At 43.1% G+C, this 24,986-nt stretch overlaps 1 protein-coding gene across 1 annotated transcript in view; it reads left to right on the top strand.

Annotated features, from left to right (window-relative positions):
* The window catches only part of LOC102558324 (dual specificity phosphatase 29), a 35,526-nt gene that overhangs the window by 6,487 nt on the left and 4,053 nt on the right, over window positions 1-24,986 (top strand). Inside the window, exons 2-3 of the mRNA XM_006267385.4 lie at window positions 4,790-5,007; window positions 17,497-17,717. Of these exons, the coding sequence (XP_006267447.1) occupies window positions 4,832-5,007; window positions 17,497-17,717 (397 nt within the window). The 5' untranslated portion in view covers window positions 4,790-4,831. The remainder of the gene's footprint in view (window positions 1-4,789; window positions 5,008-17,496; window positions 17,718-24,986) is intronic.

Raw genomic sequence — 24,986 nt, 5'->3', positions numbered from 1 at the left:
TTGCTGTGCCTAATGCATGCTGCTTATCCAAATTAGCTACACAATTACTTCTATCAATGCAAAAATAGTTTAATGTTTTTTCTAGTGCACAGCACTTGAGAGAGACTTAAAATGCAGCATAATTTGCTACAGTGTATGTCCTGAAGTGGTTTGCTAATGAAAAGAGGATTAAGTCTCCATTATTCTGAATTACCATTTTGTGAAATCACTAACAATATTTTCATTTATATACATATAACCCAAGAGGGAGAAATATTCCAGACATGCAAGTGATTAACAAATAAAATTCATTAGATAACATGCACTTTGCTCTTATTTATGATGAGAAAGATTAGGGTATAAAAATGCAGATGCCTGAATTTCGACCATCCTGTATCTGATGGTATATTTAAGTCCATGATTGAAAATTTAGAAGCATCTGCTTCTGAGTATAATATATACTTAATGGCTGGAAAAGTGGTGGATCCTGAAAATGAATTAGCAAGGGTTTGATCATGCACTGAGACGTGGCACTGATTAAAAGTCTAATGACTGATTAGGAGCTTCAAGACCCATACCAAAAAGTCTCTCAGACAATCTGGCCCTTAAAAGAGAGCTACATGTTCTCAAGTAGGAGGGGTAGAATAGCCTGGGATAATACATATCCCCTCTTGCATTGTATTGATCCTTAAGAGATCCCAGAAGAAAGCAGGCATAATTCCCCTCATTTTATATTTCAAGAAACCGAGGCACTGGGAAATGATGCAACTAGGTCAGAGTCACCCAACTGCTCAGTGACAGAATTAAGAGAACTCGAGCTACCAGGCCCAAAGTCCAGTGCCCTTTCCACCGGTCCTGGCCACCTTCCCAGTTTCTATAAAGCCATACTCAAAATGTCATGCTTAGACAAAAAGGAACATGCTTGATATGTTGGTATAGCAATTTCTTCTCACCAGAGCACACCTTAATTTTCCCTCCAACAATGTTGATCATTCCTACTATTAAATGTTTACATTGTAACAGTCTTCTGCAGACCCAGACAATGTGAAAGGTCCCATTTGTTAGAGGCCAGATGGGTATAACACCAGGGTGACCCCTATCCCAAGCAGCTTACCAGCCAAAGTGATAGCAGGGCTCCCCCAAAGTCAATAGATGAAAACATGATTTTCACTGCCCCAGCGTTGAATGAGTATTAGACAAAATTTATCATCTGCATGTCGGTGATTGTCTCAAGGGCCAAGAAAAGAAATCCAACCAGTTTTCACCTCTAATCTTACTGAGGGGGTTGCTTTAGGGAGCACTCTTCCCTTGGCTCTTTCTGGTATACACAGAACAGTCAATAAAAGAGGAGATTAGTCTCTCTTGGTTCCTGGAAAGACACTCACTTTTCTATCTTTCTCCCCAAACAAATATTTGACAGTAATTAATTCCAGAGTTTGGGTAACAAGCCAGCTTTTCCTTTTCTTTTTTTTTTCTTAACCTATATTGTTTCCTACTTAGTCTAGAATCAAATATGAAATATATATTTTATCAAGGGAAATTCAAGGAATTCTTCCTTGTATTCTAATTCAATGTAATATCCCAAGATAACATTGGCATAGAATAAAAGAACATAGTTTACTCCAGAGTTCAGGGTGAATAATGGCTTCCCAGGAAACCAGCAGACCTGTGTGCATCTCAGCGGAGGTTCCCCTTTCAGAGTAGGAACCCAGCTTCAAACTGAAACAGATTATCATTTGCAGATATAATGATACAGTTTTGAGGTCTACACTTTAAGTGTAAAACTATGTGTTGTCAGCACCAGATATAATTATCTCTCTCTCTCTCATTTGGACACACTCTTAGGGAACTAGGACTAAAACCCTAGTCAAATTGTCTGCATCAAAATTACTGTTCTTTATTTCTTGAGCCTTGAGAGAGCTTTCCTAGCTGTCACCAATAGTAGGTCTTTTCTGCTCAGTGTCAGCCACTAGCGGGCAGCCTGTTCCTTCAGTCCCCTCTCCAACCCCTCCTCACCATACAAAGTTAGGGCACATTATGTTTGAATGTCTGATGACTTCAGATTATTTCCAGTGCTAAACAAGCATGTGGATAGTGTAATTCAGCCACTGTAAAAAAAGCTTCTCCTCAAAAATGACTACTGTGGATACCGAAGTAGGATTTCATGAGACTAAGAGATTTGTACAACAGTGCAAAACAAACCTGCTGGATACTGGAGTACTTATGATTCCTTAAAAAACTCAGAGAACCACTTAGAGGAACATCACCAGCATGGTTTAGAACATTTGACTGAAAGAGGCCAATAGGAATGAGCCAATTTCTAAATAAAGGTGCATACCCACATGCCAAACAAAAGATGGCTCTGCAGTCCTGCCCGCTTTGGAATAGAAAATAGCCATTTGTATTAGATTTTCTGATGGGGAATACCCAAACCAGTGTTTGACTGGCACCAAACTTTTAAAAAAAACACTGTAAAGAATGTCAAAAATTGTCATCCAGTTTGCTGGAAGAAGATTTCAGCAAAGGAAAACACAGTGAAAATGGACCACTTTCAACTCGTAGTCAGCATGCAAATTCAGGGCATTTTACCTGCATGGGAGATCTGTTTCTAGCTAGTGGGAGGCAGGGTAGGTTGACAGTCAACTTCTGTCTTCTAGAAAACACCTACTGAATGTCTCTGCTCCCTCTTGCTTGAAAACATGACTGATAATGTGGCTCTGCAGCTGTATTGGAAGAACAGACAGGCATGTAGGAAAAATACAATAGAAACAACATTGGAGAGCAAGCAGGCAAGGAGAACAGTTTGGAGTTTGACAAGAGTTAGTGTTTATCTTGACTTGCAACCTCTTTGAAAACTCTGTACTGCCATTAGGATGTTCACTCCAGTTAAGAGCACACCTTTTTCATATTAAAAACACACCCCTAGTGAAAATGAAGGAGGAGAATGATGAGGAGCAGATCTGCTCTTAATGTCATGCCACAGTAATTGTTGAATCAAGACATGACGAGGAGACATATGGAGGAAGTGGGGGGGGGGAAGGAAGGGGGCACAGCAAGCATGGAATTACAAATCACGATAGTCAGCAAAATCAGATTTCTTTTCTTTTAGACATTTTTCTTTTTTTTCCCCCATAAATGAAAAAGATTGTTTTTGTCAACTTTTGTGAGGAAAAATAATTGTTTCCTGACCAACTCTAGTTGGTTGCCTGCTTATTAGGCTTATGAGTGCATATGGGAACTCAAGAAAAAAATGAATAGCTCCAACATGGCCTGAGATGGATCAATAGCATAACTAATAACATTGGGCGTTTATACACATGCTCCTGGAGTGGGGTGGGGACACTTTAACTAAAACTCATTGAATGAACTCTAGTTAAAGTACCCCTGCCACCATTTTTAAACAGATGTTGATATATGAGACACTGGAGTCTGCTGGAGTGTGGTAATTACCATGCTCCAATGCACTGTAATTGCAGCATGTCAGAGCAGCCTCACTGCTCATGTATTGGTGCCCATCATCACGTCTTTCCATGTGGACTAATTACATGTCCCCTCTCAGAAGCCAGCATAACATTTTCCTGGAGGAAAACCCCATCACCATGGACAGAGCCATGAATGATGCATGTCACCAGAGGCTGGGGGGACATAGCAACTGCCCACAGGCAGCGGCAGCAGTGGCATGGCGGTGGTGAGCAGGGAGCTTCTGCAGGCAGTCGCAGCAGAGTCGGCGGTGTCAGCGGCAGGGGGGTGGCGAGCAGCACCTGGCGGTCAGTGACCACCCACAGATGTTGCCACTGGTGTTGGCAGCGAGTGGGCAGGCGGGGAGTGGCGAGCAGCCACTGCCCACAGGTGCTGCCAGCAGCGGCAGTGGTGGCTGATTGCAGGGGGTGTGCCACCAATCTCAGGGGGTAAATGTGCACCCGCATGCACCCCCTACGCATTGCCATTGGACAGAGCTGTCTGTACCAATGAACCATTAGAGAAGCTTGTGCATGAAACAAAAACTCAGAACCAAACTAAGACAACTGCACTAGGGTTTTTTCAGACACGCAGTGTGTCAGCAAGTACTGTTTGGATATTACAGTGAGGAGTGAGAAGAGTGGTCTTTGATTGCAAATGAAAATTAAGGCATCTCTTTGGTTGATTATTATTCCCTTTGTTTTCCCTTTTTTTAGTTTGTAGCCTTTTCAAGTACACAGGCAGCTTTTCAGTTAGTTACATGGTTGTAAGTCCAGTGTTCCCAATATAGAAATTAGCATATCTGGAAATAATCACTTCTGGTCAATATGCAGAGTTGCCTTAAGAATTTTAAAGACTAATAAGGACAACCCAAGTCTACACTGAGGGACAAATTCAACCCTCTGGTCTCCTCTTAATAACTAATTATAAGTCTATCTTATATTCCTCTAGAATTCTTTTTTGAATGCTTTGGAGTGACATTGTCAGATGTAATCAAGATTGACCCAATTTTGCACCCATGCAAGTCAATGGCAATATTGCTAGTGAGAGCAGAGTTGTGCCAATGCTGAACACTTTGGAAAAACCCCCTTAAGTTTTGTTTGCTTCATTTTTTGCTACTGACATTTTTTTCCAACAAGCTGCTTCTACTTTTCTCTCAGGGAACCTTGAAGTGCAAAAAAACTAATTATGGGTCTGTGTCTTCCAAGGATCATGTGCATCCAAATACAGGTGCACTGGCAAAGATGCAGCCCATGGTACAAAGTGTGGATGTCCCTTTACTGGAGAGGAACTTGTTTGCTCTGGCATTATAATCCTCTAGCCTTATAATCCTTTTCTGATTGCATTTTAGTTACTTTCACATTTCAGACTAAAATAAGCACCTTGGAACAAGATGTCGTCGGCGGGTTTGAACACCAGGAAGAAGAGTGCCTACGTGGCAGTCAAAGTTGACCCTGATGGGGATTATTATACCCCAGGTGCATTTGAACTGGAGAGACTCTTCTGGCATGGCAGCCCAAAGTATACTCATGTCAATGAAGTCTGGCCCAATCTCTACATAGGAGATGAGTAAGTGATAAATATAACTCATTGGAGTCGCATAGTATAAGCATTTCTATCCCTATCTTTTTAATTGGCACTTGATCTGCTGACAGAAATTCAAACCTGTGCTCGGTGAAAGAATAAGGGAGCCTGCACCAGATCTTACAGGACATGTTAAAAGTGAAGATTTCCCTGGTCCAGTCCCAACTACTACTGCCCAAAGAACAGGGTTTAATAAGCTTTGAGGTTAGGGGGTCCATCCTTTACAAAGATCATAGTAAGAAGGTAGCAGTGGCAGTAAGGTGGGAGGCAGTGTCTAGTGGTAGTCGCATACTATTTTTAGGTGGCTTATTTCAAAGGAGTATGGTAATTTGTCACGTATTACCAAGTGGAAGTCCCCCAGTGATGTTAAATGAAGGGCACAGACAGGGTGCACTGGGTCAGGGTGTTGGGAAGGCTTAAACCTGAAATGAAATTGCTCAGCATATCAGTGCTCAGAACCTGTGCAGGCAGCAGTGTCCCTCGGGGGTTTAAATCTGCTCAGAACTTAAATAAAGTGATCTTCAGCATGGGGGCTGGAATCTTTCTAACTCCCCTTCGACCTTAGGGACATGTCTCACTGATCCCAGCAAGTGAATCTGAAAATGCAGATAGAGTTCTGCTTAACATAGGACTAGTTGGGAACCAGCTGCAGCCTTCTGTTACAAAGAACTGACTCTCATAACTGGGAAATGCAGCCTACCAAATCTGACTATGCAGCAGACAAGCTTTTCATAACTGTTAGGCACTACTGGTGGGTCTCCCAGTTCCCCCCACACCCTTTCCTAACATGGCATGTAACTTACATCATCACTAAAAGGTACAAGACACAGCTGCACAGATTCCAGAGTCCTCACAATATTTTTTTTTTTAAAAAGGTTCTTAACTTTGTCTGTTGCCAGCTTATAAAAATGGAAAGATATACAGCTTTGAAAGTTACTAGAGACCTAATATTGCCGACCAATTAATTCTGTGGCGCCAGAGGCAATAGAAAGACACATGAGAGATCTGGGCTTTTAGTGTTCAAGGCCTGCCACTTTACTGGAGAACTTAAAACACTTTTCAGATGGCAGGGATGGCCTAGCCAAAAGCTCAATAACAAGGAGAAAAATGATTTTTTTTTTCTTGCTAGATACTTAACTCAGGATTCAGCCAAAGCAGATCAAGTTCTAATGGACTCACCTGGCACTTTCTTTCTTATTCCTTGTTTAAAATCAGCATCGTGCTTGGAAGGCTTCTCCTCTGATCTTGGTGAGAAAGCCTCAACTCCATCCGTTTGAACGGGTGTGCACTGGCCCAGCTGGTCAATCAGAACAAGGATTTTGAACATCCACCACCCCTAGACATGGGCCACCAGCTACCCCTAATCTAGCTATCCCTTGCATTTTAATAATCTTTAGAAACTGTTACTAAGAATAGAATGTGCATGTCCACAAATTAAACAGGGAATTAAACATGTTACCCAATTAAACAGGGAAACAGAACAACAACCTCACCTCTTAATGTGAGGGAATCTAGAGAAGATGTTGTTCACTTCGCTAAGCCCAACATTTAGGAAGCAGAGCTCTCTCTAATTCTGCTTGTGTGTGTGCATGGAGGGGGGGGAGGAGGGCGCTGAAGAACCAGTGAGAAAAGGGTGATCTGTCCAAAAAATAAACCAATTCCCCACCCTATTAAAAAGATGGAAGGAGAGGCAAATTGAACAGATGATTGGGAAGCACTGAAAGGGCAATAGATGGGTGAGGAATGGAAACAGATGAGGACAGCCTTCATAAGGCAAAGGGTCCACCAAAATTAGTATTTTGGCTGGGGCTTTAGCTTACATAGGGCCAAATTCGATCCCCAGACTGTGTAACAAGCTGACCTAATATCCAGTTCTCTTGATATTGGGATGTGATATGATTCCCAGACAAAACTTAGTCTTGATTACAAGAATAAGCTGGAAGTAGAACATTTCATTCTAGGCAAGCAAAAGCCTGTGTTGCAGAGAAAATAATGAGATCCACAAGGCTCTTGGTCACAAACAAGGAAAAAACAGGACTGACCAAAAGCTGTGTCGTTCAACTCATCAGTGCACCTTCTTTTATGGCAGAATCATATGTCCAGTTAGCAAAAAGATACCATGGAGAAGGTAACAGATGTTGGGTGCATTTTGGATCCTGCTATATTAAGGCTGGTCTTTAAAAAATGTAGTGGCGCTCATTCATACAAATGAAATGAACATGCACACACGCACACAGTTCATCTTCAGAACTCCACATCTGTGCCTCATTCCTGACTCCTGCATTTACAAGGTTAACAGGACTTGCAACTGCTTATGGAAATGCCAATTAATTACTCTGACTACGTAACCACATCATCCTTCTAATGCAATGCAGGCTATCAAGGAGCCCTGTGAGGCCACTCAATCCTTTTGTTACAAGGCTTCACTGCAGATGTTGCCCAGAGGCAATGAAATCTCCATGAGGCCTGTCAGGCCCAGAATAATCAAAGCCTCAAATCTAACATGCTGTGTTCAGCTCCAATTGAAGTTTTCCTCGAGTGAGTTCCAAAAGACTTTTAAGACCAGACCTTCCAGCCCACAGGAGCCATCCCAATGATAGGAACATAGCATATTCTGCCAGGCTTTTGATTCATCCATGACAAGGATTAGCACTAAAATTTAGATCATCTTCAAATGCAGAGTCCTTCTGTATGGACAAGAAATAGCTTTAGTTTGGTTCTTTTACTCACAGCTGTGTGATGCAATATAGATTTCATCTACAGGTACCTTTGTTGCCTGATTTACCACCACTGGATTCAACCCAAGCATAAGGAAAACTGGATCTGTAAAAGGAAACTCAGCTCATAGCACTGAGCTAAAAAGTAGAGATAACTGCCAGACCACACCCATTTTTGGTTGTGGTCATAGGTTACATATAATAATAAAGGAAGATTTTTTTTAACAATAAAATAGAAGACATTTAAGATTTCAGCTAATGAAGATGAAGATCTTCCACAATTTTGGCCTTGTTTGCTCTATTCTTGTTCTGGTTAGGACTCAAGTCTGAACTCTAACCAAAACTTCATTCAGTTAATTAGAGTTGCAGGTGGCACATAGCTAGTTAATAGCTAGTTAACTGTAGACAGGGGACTACATTTACTAAGCACAATTTGAAGACTTAGCCACTGTTTGATTCTCTCTGTCTCTCTCCTTTCCTTAAGGACTTTGTCTGGAAGAGACATCTTTGACTCATTCAAATTGGCTAATTTTCTCTTTAAAGGCAATTTATGTTAATTCAGAAGAAAGCAGGAGGGGGCTGGCTCAGTGCACTGTTCAGAACATACAGATTCTAGAACCTCCACTGGTATTAATCATATAAAAAGAAAAATGTTGCATGATAGTGACCCATTAATTTAAAATATAAGACTAAGTCAGAAACATTCCACATTTATGCTTTTGCTATGTGGAGGGTGTAGGTGAGTCCCTTTGCCACTATGTAACAGCTACAAACGCTCAATCAGCAGATATGCTTTTAGGAGCAAGCATGGGGTAAACCCTAATGTTCACCACTCAACAGCTGACAGGAGTTGTGAGAACTTACTAGTTATTACTTCACAGAGGAAAAAAAATTGCTCAGGATCAGCCTGAACTGTGTGCACCTATTGAGACAGGAGGGGCAAATGCTATACTACCTTTACTTAAACTTCAGCTGCCAGTGCTTCCCAAGTGCAGGTGTCTAGGGAACTTCTGTTCAGTATTATTGGAAATGGTAAATACCTCCCCTTAATGAGGTCAGGTTGCCAGCTTCTCAAAGGAAGAAGCAGTGGTATGGTCTTAGGTGAGAAACCTTTATTTGACACCCACCATCTGGTGAATTCATGCCCTGCATTTAACTTCCTCTGGTGGTTAAGAATTCTGACAAATTTGTGAAGAGACAATTTCTTCCACAGTATTGTGATCTGGATATAGACTTGATGCAATGAGAGCACTTGTTTTTGTGGGTCAGAGTTCTCCTTCAGGAGACAGATAAAAGACAAGTAGATATGCCAGTATAGAAAGGGACCTGTGGCACCTTCAGTAGATGGCTAACAGCCAAGTTGTCTTAACATTTCTTTCTCCCCAGATGGTGTGGTTGAGCATCTTCTCCATAATGAGTGAGCGCTAGCTGGGCTATGCTCAATGATGGTAAGAGGGAGAGTGCTAGGGGGTAGGGGAAGAATGAAAGGAAAGGTTTATTTATGTTGCTATAAGCACTAGTTAGCACCTGCTGGGATGAGATTAAATTCACTGCAGTACTTGTCTTTTTGCTACTTTAAATTCAGATCAAGAGCAGCTAGACCCTTAGATAAGCACATTTTTTGTCCTTGTATGAGTCTTAGAGAAATAAATACTATTCTTCAGGGATTGAATGACATTTGAACGGGTCAGTTTGCTTAATTCAGAAATAGGAAACATATTTTGCTAAACACACATACCCTATTGTGAAAGCTATTTTATCTTCTCTTTCCCCTGCTTAAGTCCTTCCTGTATTCCCTTTTGCCATGGAACTTGGACTTGGGCAACATATTAATGGGTCCATTTGCCTCACTGTGTACTTCATGGGCTCCAATTCAGCAAAGCATTCAACCCCTGCCTAAAGTGCTTTGTTGAGTAGAACTAGACATAAGCACATGCTTAAGTTTCAGCATGTGCTTAAGTGCTTTGCTGACTCTGGGCCTCTGCTCCTCAAATATTAAAAGACTTGCTGATTTTTTTTACCTAGGAACCCTCTTTGTCCAATTCATCCCTTCACAGATTGAGAGGGACTGCAATTTTCATAATTATCTCCCAATACAGTACTTCACCTTCCTACTTTGAAACGCATTCAAGGCAGACGCTGGAGATTGTAATGGCTTATGACACGTAAAAAAGAAATCAAGTGCTTAAAGCACAGATGGCCCAGAAGTACAAAATGAAAACAATTGCAGAGTAAGTCAAATGCTAATGGTTTCACCTACACTGGGCATTTTGACTGAACTTTTCCTGGCATTGGCTGCTTTAAGTTCAATTATTACCAGAGAAATGGAAATATCCATCAAATTTTACTAGGCAGCCCATGGAGGGAATAAGACAGGAATACTGTTAGCTTGACTATTAAGCCCTGGTGGTGAGCCAATTGCAAGGGGAAGAAAATGTGTGCCACGTTCTAGCTCAAAGTGAATTAAGGATTGAATTATAAACCCTCCACCCAGGTTTATAATTCATACTGTAATAGCCTCTGAGTGACCTTAGGCCATTAGCTGCCTTCCCCAACTGGCTGTCGGAAGGCATCCACATTTTATGTATTCTTTCCTTTCATCTAAAATGTTAATACCACAGTAGTGGTGAAAGCAGCAGCTGGGTCTAAAGGCACCTCTCTTTCCCTTACGTTGTATCCAAGAAGTCCAGTGAAATAAGATGAAGCAAAGATGTGAACCAAGTTTTTCAAAGGTGACTAGCCTGACTCCACAGGAATCTTTACAGTAAAGGTTTGGGTTGGCAATCAAGCTCAGTGATTACACAGTTCCTTCAATTCAGTGACATGCTTGTAAATCCTGAACAGCCCAAGTGTTTGTTCCTGATTGTGGCTGGGAAAGCTCCATATCTGCAAACATCCATGAGCATCCACATCAGAACATATATTCATGTTTGCTATATTGAGTTAACTGGAAGCCAATTCACTTCATTTAAAGCACAGCCAAGAAGTGTTATGATTTCTTATCAACAAAACAAGAGCTTCTCCCCCATAGAGTTCACACTGCAAACACAAAACAAGAAATGAAGCGGGGAATCAAGAGAGGAAAGCCAAGGAGATATTGGTCAGCAAGAGAAAGGCTGTGGTCTCAGCACATTAGGGGCTAATTGTCAAGTTGGTTTTCTGGAAGTGTCATGGAAAAAGTGAACTTCGAAGCAACACAGGCCTATGATTTCAGTACCCAGCATCTCAAGAGAACTTACTATCAGAGAGCAGGAATCATTTTCATAGATCTAAAAATTAGGTCCTCTTACAGTGTCTCAAGGTGGGGGACACCCAACATAATTGGTAAAAAATTTCAGTTTACATCAACAGGAGCAACTTATAAATACAAGAATAAGGAAGACACCCTGTTAACTGGGGCAGTTTCTTTATACGCAGGAAGAGAGACTGCCGATATTAGGAGACAATAAGCCTCATTTCAGCTTTCTGGGAACATTCTCATAAATAAACTAGGTGACTACGGCATTGATGCCTACACAATCAGATGGGTGGCAAATTGGCTGGATGGTCGCACCCAGAGTGGTGGTGGATGGGTTGTTTTTGACCTGGAGGGATATGGGCAGTGGAGTTCCCTGGGGCTCAGTCCTTGGGACTGTGCTATTCAACATCTTTATTAGCGACTTGGAGGTGGGTGTGGAAAGCGCCCTGTTCAAATTCGCTGATGACACAAATATGTGGGGAGAAGTGGGTACACTGGAGGGGAGGGACAGAATCTGGCTAGATCTAGACTGGTTACAGAGGCGGACGGATGAGAATAGGATGCAATTCAACACAGACAAGTGCAAGGTGCTGCGTCTAGGGAGAAGGAACCTGCAACATACCTACAGGCTGGGGAACACCCTTCTCAACAACACAATGGCTGATAGAGATCTTGGAGTCATTGTTGACTCCAGGATGGACATGAGCCACCAATGCAAGGAAGCGGTCAGTAAGGCTAACCGCATCTTGTCGTGCATCTACAAATGCATCACAAGCAGGTCCAGGGAGGTGATCCTTCCCCTCTTTGCAGCATTGGTCAGGCCACAGTTGGAGTATTGCATACTGTTCTGTGCGCCACACTTCAAGAGGAATGTGGCTAGTAGCATTGAGAGGGTCCAGAGGAGGGCCACTCGCATGGTCAGGGGGCAGCAGGCCAGGCCCTACAAAGATAGACTAAAGGGCCTGAATCTATTTAGCCTCCACAAGAGAAGGCTGAGAGGGGATCTGGTGGCCACCTATAAACTCACTGGGGGGGACCAGCAGAAAGTAGGTGAGGCTCTGTTCCCTTGGGCACCACCTGGGATAACAAGGAATAATGGCCACAAAATGATTGAGAGCAGGTTCAGGCTAGATTTTAGGAGACATTACTTTACAGTTAGGGCTGCCAGGCTCTGGAATGGGCTTGCAAGGGAGGTGGTACTCTCTCCTACCGTGGAGGTCTTCAAGAGGAGGTTGGATAAATATCTGGCCCGGGTATTATGATCCAAGCACTCGTTCCTGCCCAGGGCAGGGGTTCGGACTTGATGATCTATTTAGGTCCCTTTCGACCCTAGTAACTATGTAACTATTGTGAAGAGTAAATGATCCAACCTCCTGAATCAATCAATATGAACCGACTGGACTATAACAGCCCAGAAACTGCAAAAGGGAATTGGGCCATTTGACCTTTATGGAGTTCTCTAAAAGCCAAGAGCAAAATAGTAGGTGAAGGTGAAAGAAGCCTATGTGGAATGTTTTAATTATTTGTATATTCCACAATAATGACATGATCCACTCTGGAAGGAACAAGGCCACCATCTACTAAAAATCTTAGGGGAAACCTTCTATTGAAATTAAAGCCTATGCTTCCAGACTAAAACAAGGTACCAAAATCTATATTAGACATCTAAGTACCATAAATGGCCTTGCTTGCAGAGAGCTCACAACTGGGGCTGTAGGTGCTCAGCACTGCTTAAAGGCAGGTCAGTTATCAAGGGCCCAGTTCAACTAAGTACATGCTTAATACAACCTAAGTACACACTGCAGAGGAATGCTGAATTCTGGCCCTTTTGGCTAAAATAGGGCTTTGAGTGCTTAAATTTGGGCACTTAAGCTTGAAAGATTTTTAGTTCAATAGAATTCAATAAAAAGGGAAAAAAGGATCCAGTTTTAGGAAACTGCAAATTAAAATGTGTTATAGTAGATATTCGGCTTTTAGTATACAATTTGGTTTTTTTCCAGTGTCAAAACAGCAAGGCCCTCCACCCCCAGGAGTACTTTCAATGGCAAAGGCCAGAAGTTAGGGGGCAGGACTTCTGGTCCCAAGGTGGTGGCTGAGGGGGCAGGGCACCTGTCAAAGGGCAGGGCTACCGACAGCTCACCAAAACTCATTAAGTGGTCCTCCAGCCAAAATAATTGCCCACCCTGGATATAAGAGCATGGTGTGGATGACAATTCTGTTTGGTTTGCTAGAGGGGCTACATCAAAAGGAAGGAGAAGGGAAAAGACTTTACTTAAAATAAGGCTGTACTTGTTAGCGCTTTGTATATTACAGCGAGTAATGCTTCACATGGCGGATGATGGACTCGAGTGTCCTCATATATCTCTATAGAGTCACTTGCCTATAATTTTATTTACAGAAGGAACAATCACAATTAGAGATGTAATTACTTTGTTCTAGGCACTTGCAACATGCCCTTTGCCACAGTGTCTTAGAAGGATTACTTCTTTTCATCCAGTCTCCTGCTTAGGACACAGGGGCATGTCTACATGTGCATTAATGTGCTGTAGGTACTGCTCATTAAGTTTCGTACCTGTAATAACAGGTACTAATTGAATGCGCAGTAACTGGTGCTACTGCACAGTAGTGCTGACACGTGTTTTTTTAGTGATGCTAATGTGCAGTAGTCGAATTCTATTGCACATTAGCACAGCTTCTGCCATGACGTGCTAATGCAGAGTAGAATTAGTCTACTGCGCATTTAGTGTCTCGGGTAGACGCGCCCAGTGATACTCAGCTAAACTGATTAGAACTGATAAAATGCTTACACACACACACACCCACAATAAACACAGTACAGAACAACAGCTTGGTCCAAGGCACCAAAGATAATGCATAAGACAGACAGCAACAGGAGGTGGGGGGGAACCCCTTTCACTGCCCAGAGAGTCATATAGGTGATCTCAGACAAAAAGGTGGACTGACAGGCTTCTCCAAAAGACAGACTATAGCCTCAGCCTGAAGAGCCCTGGGAGATTTAATTTACACAGTCAGGATGGGCAGCATGGAAGTGATTATGCAGCTATAATGGTCTGATTCTCTTGCTAGAGCAACTATGGTAAGGCCCATTTTAACTCATGATTTTGCCCAGGGAGCACTAGATGTTTCCAGGAGCCTGAGCAGACTGACTTGAGCAGAGTGCTTATGCAGTCAATAAAAGGCATTGCATTTTCTTCCTGACAGACCTGACTCCTGAGTGCGTAGTAAATATTAAAGCCACTACACATTTAAATAGGAGGCATCAAAGATACGCAATACATTATAATCAAGGCTGTCTCTTGATACAGTGTCTGGTTCTAAGGCATTTATTTCTGACAATCTCCTGAGAACTCAATCAAGGAAATAGGAAAATTGGATTCCAGATGAATGTTGCACTGTCAGACGCTAATATGTCTGTCATGTGACCTATTGTTTGACATTGTCCTTGTTCAAGACAACAAAAACATCATTTAATCCAACTGCTATTTATTAGATTGAGCTGCATTTGCGGAATCCAAATTTGGCATCACTTACGGTCCATCAGAACTTCCTTTTCACAGACAGTTAATCTTTATTTTTCCATTGACCCTAGCTACAATGCGGTCCTACTTGCTATTCAGCAAGTAGGATTCCACTTGCAGGGGTTCTAATTGAGCACAGATCTATGACCTGAAAGCATCAGTCTTTCATTGTTTTCTGTATACATGCTTTGGGCCATGTCTGAGGAATAGAAAATAAATTCCCCCGTCATCACCCCTGTTTGGGAGGGCAAAAAAAAAAGGCAAAACAAAACTTGAAAGAAAAATCTGTGTTTCACCTCAAGCAGAAAGTGAGTGGATTAATTCACTAGTCCCCTGCCTTCTCTCCAGGAAAATATTTAATCTTTTTTTAAAATATCAGTCTCCTGTGCAACTTTTACTGTACTCAATAACACATCCAGACAGCTCCTGAAGTGAATAGCTCTGGAGTCATTAGAAAGTATTTGACAGGAAGCTCAAGGGGAAGAGTATTTCCTTCTGGGGGAAGAAGGCAAAAAAAAAAGGTTTTGAGTGCCACCTTCAAAATTTCTTCCAATAACCGTTGCACATTCTGTTGCTCACTGATCTCACACCTATTAAGTAGACAAAAGAACTAATCAACCATTTTTTTCTAATTATGGTCTTCATCAGAAAATTCTCATTTACTGAGACATTGCTCAGGTCCAGAATGGAATCTGTGGCAGAAGAAATACCCTATTTTCTTGAAGACAAGAGGCACCTTGTTCCTCAAAATCAGCCCTCCAAAATGGAGAAGCTGATGTTCTCCCCAGAATAGAAGCACTCTGCTTTGATTCCTGCCTCTCAGTGCAGCAGTTGTGGCATTACTACTCAGGCAGCTGAGGAAGCCAATTGACTTAATAGCTTTTTTTTTTTCACTCCACAATGGCCATCTCTCCTTTTTAATTGTCTTGATGTTCCACTAATCAAGCTAACTTTTCTTTTGGTAATTTGCTGTCTGCTAGCTGCTCCTGGTCTCCCTTCTCTTATTTCATAGCCCTAAGACTCTTCAGCTATTTTTAAAATCAGAGTGCCACACATGGACACCAGTCTTCAGCAGCACCTAGAGTTTCAGTTTTAGTTGAGCAGGAAAAGGAGGGCGAGTCACCTGAAAATTAAGCACTCTCCCTGATTTTAAAAGACCCCTGAGCTGTCCCTCAGCTAAAATTTTAGAAAGATCTTTTCTCTTCATTCTACCTTTCAAAAACAAGTTTCATATTATGTTCTGGAACATGTTATACATGAAAAAAAATGGCATTTACCTCAGAAGAACTAAATGTTCAGGCTCAGGGCACTGTCCTGGATGTGACATCAACTTTTTTCTACAGGGTTGTGGCTCAAGTCATTCCAGATTTGTTTCCGACTAGTCTGAGTTCATTGGTACCACAGAACCAGGCATAGGTGCAACTAGAATTTCCTCTCCCCTGTATCTTCCAACAAACAGAATTAGGAGGAAGGGTAGAGAACTCATCTTAAGAAGACAAGCTATATTTTGCTGACCAACAGCAACTCCCCTATCTGTCCCTCTATGCCTGTCAGTTGCCTCTTGTCTTAGATGGTAAGCTGTTTTGGAGGATGGACAGCCTGTTTGATCTGCTTATACAGTACATAGCACCATGAGGTCCCAGTCCATGACAGGAGCTCCTAAGCACTACCACAGTAGTAGATTTCTGTACTCAGTAGGCTTCTCTGAAGGGACGGTAGCCACCTGTGCTACCCTCAGTAGCATCTCAATCACAGGGGGGAAAAGGATAACTTTGCCAGGTCTTACTATACTGAAAAGCTCAATTATTGTTTGTTTCATTTTATCCCAACAGAACCATGCTCCACCCCTTGTCCAGGGAAGCATTTTCATTTTCCTTTAGGGGAAAGACAGGACATGGGATAGGCACTGCATCATTTTACTTCATTCAACAGGTTATGGTCCTTATCAAAGGCAGATAGATATATGACCTCCAAGTATCTCTCATTTTAAGACAACACATTTAACCAATCTTGTATGATCTATTGGCACAAGGGGAAGTCTTACAGGACCTCTCCACCAGAGGGACTAGAGGAAAACGTGACCTGCTGCTAAATGTAAAGGACAAAGAACTCAGAGGTGTTAAACACAACTCTATGATCCAGGTGGTAAAGACAAGTCTACGATCCAAATTCTTACTCGCCACAGAGTGAGGGTATTACGATGACCACTATGAGGGGGGATGGGCTGTGGGTGGGGGAGGGGAGGCAGCAACATCTTGCCTGATGGGGCTCTCCTGGCTTGCTGCTGAGAAACAGGCAGCAGTGCAGGCTCCTGGTCCTGGGGCCCCTCTTGGTGCTCCACACTCTCCACCTATTCTGCCAGGTGCAGGGCTGTGCCTCCCATGACAAAGCCTCCCAGGGAGTGCCATTCCACTACTGGGTATGGGGTCTATACCTGCCCAGCTCCTATGGCTGGGCAGCACAGAGCTGTACCTGCCATGCCAAAGACTCTTCAGGGGAGGGGCCCATAGTGGCACCCCCTTTAAGTCAGCACCCAGGGTTGGTGTCCTGTTCTCCCCACAACCCCAAATTATATTACTGGGAGGCAGTGTTTCCACCCTCAAAGCAGAAGTGGGGAGAACAAGATTAATAATGGCTAGACCTAGCTCTGCCACTGACTCACTTTGGGACCTTGGACAACTCAACCACTGTAATTCAAGTTTCTCCATCTCTAAAATAGGTAGAATAAAAAAAATGCCCACACTGGAAGGATTCCAGAAGGATAACAGTGCTATTGTGTCTTGGGAAGATATTTGATAATGGCACAAGATTCTTCTCCTTCTTAAATGGCAACATTGTAAAAGTTAGCATTTGCAAATGATCCTTTTTTAAAGTATCATCAACATTGTTGTGATTTGTCACTTGCAAAGTGAGAAAGAAACTTCTGTTGCTTCATGAAAGATGCCCTTTCACATACCTGACATGGCTTTTGCTTACATAGGAAAACTGCCTTAGATCGCTATAGCCTTGAGAAAGCTGGCTTCACCCACATCCTCAACGCAGCCCATGGGCGATGGAACGTGGACACTGGACCAGAGTACTACAGAGACATGGCCATCGAGTACCATGGGGTAGAAGCAGATGATCTCCCCAGCTTCAATCTCAGCCCATTCTTCTATTCAGCTGCTGAATTCATCAATAATGCACTCCAGGATGAGACAAGTAAGGATGCAGCAATGGGCAAAAATGCCAGGTTTGCTACAAATGATCTGAGTAGACATGAATACGATGCAAAGTACTGGATAGCCAGGGAATGAAACAGGCACAGAAATCAAGGACAATTGGTGCAGGACAAACAAACACTAATGAAGTTACAATTTCAAGGAAGTTAGTGTTAGTAATGGGATTCAGATTCTTCTAGTGCTGTGCCACTCATTCAGACATAACCAGCCACCCCTGAGTCCTTGTCCTTCCAAGACCAATTTAACAGAGTGCCACTGCCTTATCACAAGCCGGATGCATTTGCCCCATTTGAACAGTGTCAGAAGAAAGTGAGTGGGCCACTGAACAGGTCACTGAACTTGACCTAGAGGTGAACCCTATTAAGTTACGCTTGTGGAGCATTAGAGGGGAGCCTCAGGAAGTTGGCACTGCTACCACCAATGCTATCCCTGCCCTGTAGGTCCAGTACTCCAGTCTCCAAAGCTGTCACTTCAGAGCTGTTCACATTAAAGTGTTAGATTCCCTCCATATAAATATAAAAGCCTCCTTAAGTACCTTGCCATCAGATCATCTTCAAGCTTTAACAGGGATTTATTTTTGCCATCTTCCAAGCAGTGGGAGACTGAAATCACTTTGACAGCCAAGATCGGGAAACATTAGTTAAAGCCTTTGTAATTTCCCAGCTTGATTACTACAATTCATTATTTGTGACCTCCAGCAGCGTTCTATCTGAGGGCTTTACACTGACACTAAGCACCACAGCCCAGACCGCACACTGGCTTTCAGCATATTACTCCTGTTCTTATTTAAGAGAAGAAAAAGAGAGAGAGAATCTCAACAGGATATTTTACCAGGAGCCAGCAGCGAAACTTAAGATTCTCCTGCTGACCTACAAAGCCCCAAATATCAGAGGGTCACATATCAAGTTACTAACCTCCTGTCAGCTTCTGTTCTTGGCGGTTTAGCTTAGCTACTGCTGGATCCCTGGCTTAACCCCAGTAACCAGCCAAGCCTTTATGATTTTAAGTTTTCAACAAGAACAGTCCAGAGCTATAGAACGTACCTCTGGTTAGGCAAGAAGAGGATAAACCAGCTCAGTTTTAAAACCAGAGGTCTAACAACGCACAAGGCTTTAACAGTTACATTCTTGGAAAGACCTAAAGTCTATTTCTGGAGGCAACCATCTAAAATTTGCAAGACTATGCCCCAATCACTGCTTCTGGGACAACATGGTGCTTCTGGGTAGCTGAAAGCACCTGATCATTTGTTTCTTTACTGCCTCCCTAGAGATATTGTTGGACCAAAGTAACAGAACTAAGAAACCCACTACTCCACCCTTTCAGTTACACTCCTTCTGGCAGCATAGGGTCAGACTATTAAATACACATTAAGGTGTCATACACTGCAAAGTGCAGAGATCGTTCTCATACTTATAAACATTGCCAGGAAAGGGGGCTGGCATTATGTGAAGTCTGCAAGGTGCAAGCTTTAAAGCTTTTGATTTCTGGGCTGCATCAAAGCACAAAGGAGCTTTGAGGCTTGACCAAACATCCATGTAGTAATGCAACAGCCTCAGCTGGGGGACTGGATGGATGAACTTAGTAACAGTACCTGTGAAGTCAATAGTGACTAAAAGCATAGCAACTGCACCTCTTTACATATCTGTGTTTTTGCCTGCTGCCTTTATAGTCATTTTGATAACAGGGCAGAAAACTGGGTGTTCTTCATAGGTATGCAAGTGACATGAAGCTAACTAATGCCTTTCAAAACCATAGAAGAATGAAACGAGGATCTGGGATGCTCATGTAGCAAAAATAAAGTGCACAGAATGTTTCCTACTCATACAATAGACAAGTATGTTGCCATTAAGCCACACATCCATGTCCTCATAAACAGATGTGGGTGGCCATTTTAAAGCATTTCAACAGTTTCAGAAGTATTTGAATAGGCATTTTTACTTGTCTGAACAACAAACAATGAAGCATGATTGTCAGAGAGGAAAGGCAATCCCAAAGCAGCCAGCTCCAGACTCGAAGAAAATATATGCAAGAGAAAAAAGCCCCAAAAGTCAGCCTTTGTTCCAATCTGTCTGGGCACTATCTAGTATAGCAAATGACCACTTAAAGGATCCCCAGAACAACACAGATTCATAGATGTTAGGGTTGGAAGGGACCTCAATACATCATCGAGTCTGACCCCCTGCATAGGCAGGAAAGTGTGATGAGTTCAGATGATCCCAGCCAGATGCCTATCTAACCTCCTCTTGAAGACCCCCAGGGTAGGGGAGAGCACCACCTCCCTTGGGAGCCCATTCCAGATTTTGACCACTCTAACTGTGAAGAAGTTCTTCCTAATGTCCAGTCTAAATCTGCTCTCTGCTAGCTTATGGCCATTATTTCTTGTGACCCCCTGGGGCACTTTGGTGAGTCAAGTCTCACCAATTCCCTTCTGTGCCCCTGCGATGAACTTATAGGCAGCCACAAGGTCGCCTCTCAACCTTCTCTTGCGGAGGCTGAAGAGGTCCAGGTGCCCTAGTCTCTCCTCGTAGGGCTTGGCCTACAAGCCCTTAACCATACGAGTGGCCCTTCTCTGGACCCTCTCCAGGTTATCCACATCTCTCTTGAAGTGTGGCGCTCAAAACTGCACGCAGTATTCCAACTGCGGTCTGACCAGCGCCCGATAGAGGGGAAGTATCACCTCCTTGGATCAGTTTGTCATGCATCTGCTGATGCATGATAAAGTGCAGTTAGCTTTACTGATGACTTCATCACGCTGCCGACTCATGTTCATTTTGGAGTCCACTAGGATTCCGAGATCCCTTTCCGCTTCTGTGCTGCCCAGCGGGTCATTCCCTAGGCTGTAGGTGTGCTGGACATTTTTCCTCCCTAGGTGCAGCACTCTGCATTTCTCCTGGTTAAATTGCATTCTGTTGTTTTCTGCCCATTTGTCCAACCTGTCCAGCTCTGTCTGTAGTTGTTCCCTGCCCTCTGGTGTGTCCACTTCTCCCCACAGTTTTGTATCATTAGCAAACTTGGACAGAGTACACTTCACTCCCTCGTCCAAGTCACTGATGAAGACATTGAAGAGTCTCGGTCCAAGGACCAAGCCCTGCGGGACCCCACTGCCCACACCCCTCCAGGTCGATACCGACCCATCCACTACGACTCTCTGGGTACGACCCTCTAGGCAATTCGCCACCCACCGGACTGTGTAATCATCCAAGTCATAGCCTCTTAATTTGTTCACCAGTATGGGGTGGGATACTGTATCGGTATCCCACTGATATCAGTATCCCACCATAACATGTATGTCTGGCTTTCAAATATCCCCTCATGGCCCTAAGCTGGACCTTGGAGTAATTGAAAAAGATTACCCACCCTCCACAAAGCTAGCAGAGGGTGGACTTTGAGCTCTTTTCATATGCCCACAATTGGTAACACTCCCTATAAAGTCTCAGTACTTTGAATTACAGCTGGGCATATAAACCAAATTCATGTTCACAGCCTTCAGGCATTCAGATTCCATAGACAATTATTAACAGACGAGAACAGCTGCAATTACCCAGGTTGAAGTCTTGCAGAAAGGAAGCTCGTTGTTCACCTTATATGGGATTCACATCAGAACCCTTATAAGGAAACAGACAGTCAATCAAGGAACAGACACAGCACCATGCGAATCAGTGGCCCACTCACAGCTAACGCATACATGCCTTGGGGAAATGTGCTAGCTATTTGAGTGAATTTTTAAACATTTTCTAATTGTTCCAAAACAAATAGTCCTGTTACTGATATTTGACCAAGAGAGAAATGTATAAAAATTGTCATTAATATATATATATTATTATCTGGCTGGGCTTTCAAGCCATGAAGACACCAGCAGTCATCTCTAGAAAAAGTTAAGAAATTTTGTTTCAAATAAAGCAAAACATTCCAATAGTTTAACATGATGAGTCAACCAACAGGCCATGTGCATTGGCATGATAAGTCTAAAAGTCCTTATAAAACAGGAAGCAAGATATTTCCTGTCAGCATCCCTTCTCTGAAGCAAGAGACATGACTTCCCTGGCCTAATTCTTTTTGCAGGTCCTTTTTCTCAATCAATGACATTCCCTCTTTCAGATTTGGCAACATGCAAAATGTAATAGTAGTAGTAAAAGACGCTCTTTTTTGATGGCACTGAGCTTGGTATTACAAGACCTAGATCTCATGCCCAGCTCTGCCATCAATTTACAACATGGCCAGGAGGAAGGCACTGCCTTCTCCCCTACAGTTTCTCTACAATTGGTAAAATGGAGACACTACTTCCCCCTATGCTGAAAGAGGGACACTAACACTTGTAAAGATCTTGGAGGTCCTGCCTTGGAGGAAGCTACAGAAAAACAAAACTAATGTACAGAAGAACACAATAACATGGACTTACTTTTGAAATCTTTGCAATGACATCTTTAAACAAACTCCTGGCCAGCACAGTATCCATGGACTTTGAGCAGAAGCAGATGGATTAACAGCAGCAGGGTATGGGCACAGTCAGTCTTTCAGGGTCCATTCTTCCTGCTCAGAATCCAGAGCAGTTAGAGCATGTGTTCTTTTAGTTGTAGGTAAAGAACATAAGAACAATCACTTCCTTGGTCAGCATGTCCATATAGCCCAATACCCTGTACATGGCAGAGATAGGATGCTGAGAAAGATACGGACAGAGCATGCTCAAAATTTTCTACCCCCTGCTCCTCACCCGCTGCTGCTTCCAGCATTCAGAGATATAGGAGTTCTGGTTCAAAGGCTGCACACCATCTACCATGTTCAATACCTACTGATAGACAAATGTCTGTTCCTCCATGAAGGTGTCCAATTTCCTTCTAGATTGAATTAAACTGTCAGCAATGAAATCCACAAGTTAATTACAACCCCTGAATGTAAAATAACTTCCTATTGTCAGTTTAAAATCTACTGCCTAACAATTTCATTATATGTCTTAGTTCTAGGATATGGGAGACAGTCAATAAACATCTAGTTATTTTCTCTGTCCCATTTAATAACTTGTAAGCCTCTATAATGTCCCCTCTCAAGTGTGTCTTTTCTCAACTAAAAAGTCCTAATCCATTTTAGTCTCTCATCATACGGAAAGCCCTCCATACCCCTGGTTATCCCTGCTGCCCTTCTCAGTTCCTTTTCAATTTCTCCTATACCCTCTTCAAAGTGGTGGAAGCAAAGCTACACACCGTTTTCACAGTGTAAATGCACCAAAGATTTATAAGGGGCATAATGATACCTTCTGTCTTGTTCCCCAGGGTCATCTTTCCCAGGGCATAGTTTAGAGCATAGGTTCTCACAGTGGAGAAAAAGTATTGCCCATCAGTTAGGGCACTGGCTTGGGACTTGGAAGACTTAGGTTTTCTGCTCTCCCAGACTTCCTGTGAGACTTTGGGCAAGTAATTTATTTCTTGACATCCTGGTGCATGCAAAAAGGGACATAGTGAAAAAATAGGTGCATTAAAGACTGTGAGGTGCTCAGATACTGTGATGATGGGGACCCTCTAGGTACCACAGACAGCCCACAACACAACCAGTTGTTAGGGCTGAGAATCAGAAGCCATCCAGACCTGGGGTTTGCTGGAAGGAGTCAGCGAGCCAGGATCACAAGAAATGGCAGGTAGAAACCAAGTGAGGAACTGAGTGTTAAGTTCCAGGGGTAACATCAGGAACCAGAAGCCAATCATGCAGGAGTAATGCAGCAAACACAGCAGAAGCATGTGCAGAGCAGCCTACAGCAGACGAACAGCTAGGATCTATACCTGGGATGGGCCACCCACCCTTTGTTATGCTACTGACCTGAATCCTTTGGCACAGATTAGCTGAAGGAGGAAATGGGGCTCTGTTTAATCTTTTCAGGCAGCATGCAGGCATTAGTTTGCCTGATATGCCTCTGCTGCCCAGTCGCACTGAATGAGGCTGATTGCTGGTATTCCTGACAAACAGAGCACCCACACCACTTGACCAAACAATCAAGTAACTCAGAGATGGCAGGCCCTGGAGTTACAAATTTAGCCCTGGACAACAAAACAAACCCATGCCTCAAAGATCTTTAATACTCCAGGCAAAAGTCAGGGCTTCCATCTTTATCTCCTAAGAGACCCACCAGGGAATGGCATGAACTTCTATTATAGATAATAATAATTTTTAGGCTTTTCTTCTTTGTGCTCAAGGCCAGCAGTTTCATTTCGGTCTCCCACTCACCCAAGCAAAACGTTTATTCTCCAGCCTTGCCCTCTTGTGAATCATTTACCAGTATCCGAGCTCTAAGCTCTGATCCATTTACAAACTGGAAAGCTGTAGTGAGACAAGAAAAGCACTGAGTGAATGCAAGTTTTCATCTGTTTCAAATATTAAGTGTAATCATGGAAAGGATTAACATTTTCCATGAGAGGAAGAGGCACTTCAGTTATCAACGAGACTGGAAATTTGCCAAGATGCCTCAAACTATCTGCTGGGATTAAGATGCAGACTGTGACCATTAATCCCCTCAGCATTGGCAGTTCTTGATGTGTCCCTTATGTAGCAGTTATACTCATGCCAAGAAACCCTCCCCTCCACTTACAGCATCAAGGAGTTAATTGCTAGGAGTCAAGCCTGGCTCCAGGCATTTCTTACTGGACATAGCTAACAAAGAAAAAATACCTGTGGCCTTTAAATGACATTTCTGGTGTAACTGACCACAGCAGGATGAAGTAGAGACAACTCCAGAGAATACTTGTGTTGGTACTTCACCTTTTTCCTACCATGATACAGGTTTTCCCTTCAGGGGATTTTGTTTCCCAGAATCCTTTGCATTCGGTTCAGTCACCTTTCAAAGGATTCTACCCTGCCCAAGCCTACTCACTCTCCTCCTTCTCTCCTCGCCCCATTTTGGCTGCTGTAAATGGAGAGGAAGGTTCCACCTCTGTGTGATACAGCAGTGCCTACGTGGTTTTATTAGAGGCCAGTACAGTGTTGTACCAGGTGCTATACTTCCATGGGGTAAAATACATCCCCTGCTCCAAAGAGTCCTCGATGCAACCTCCTCTCCACTGTGCACACAGCATGTGCAGCCTGGCTTCCTCCTCCTGTCCTAATTGCACATGCTGCGTGAATAACTTGGATCCCCCCCATCCCTCCCCTCCCTCCTCACAGCACAGGGAACCCCCCTGCTGTACACACATCCCTCCACGACCATGCATCCATTTGCAGCGTGGGCAGTCCAATTGCTGCATTCCTCGAGTGCAGCATGAGCAAC

Source organism: Alligator mississippiensis, chromosome 6 (assembly GCF_030867095.1).
Source record: "Alligator mississippiensis isolate rAllMis1 chromosome 6, rAllMis1, whole genome shotgun sequence".
Taxonomy (NCBI): domain Eukaryota; kingdom Metazoa; phylum Chordata; order Crocodylia; family Alligatoridae; genus Alligator; species Alligator mississippiensis.
The sequence above is the reverse complement of the archived record's forward strand: the minus strand, read 5'-3'. Positions and strand labels throughout refer to the sequence as shown.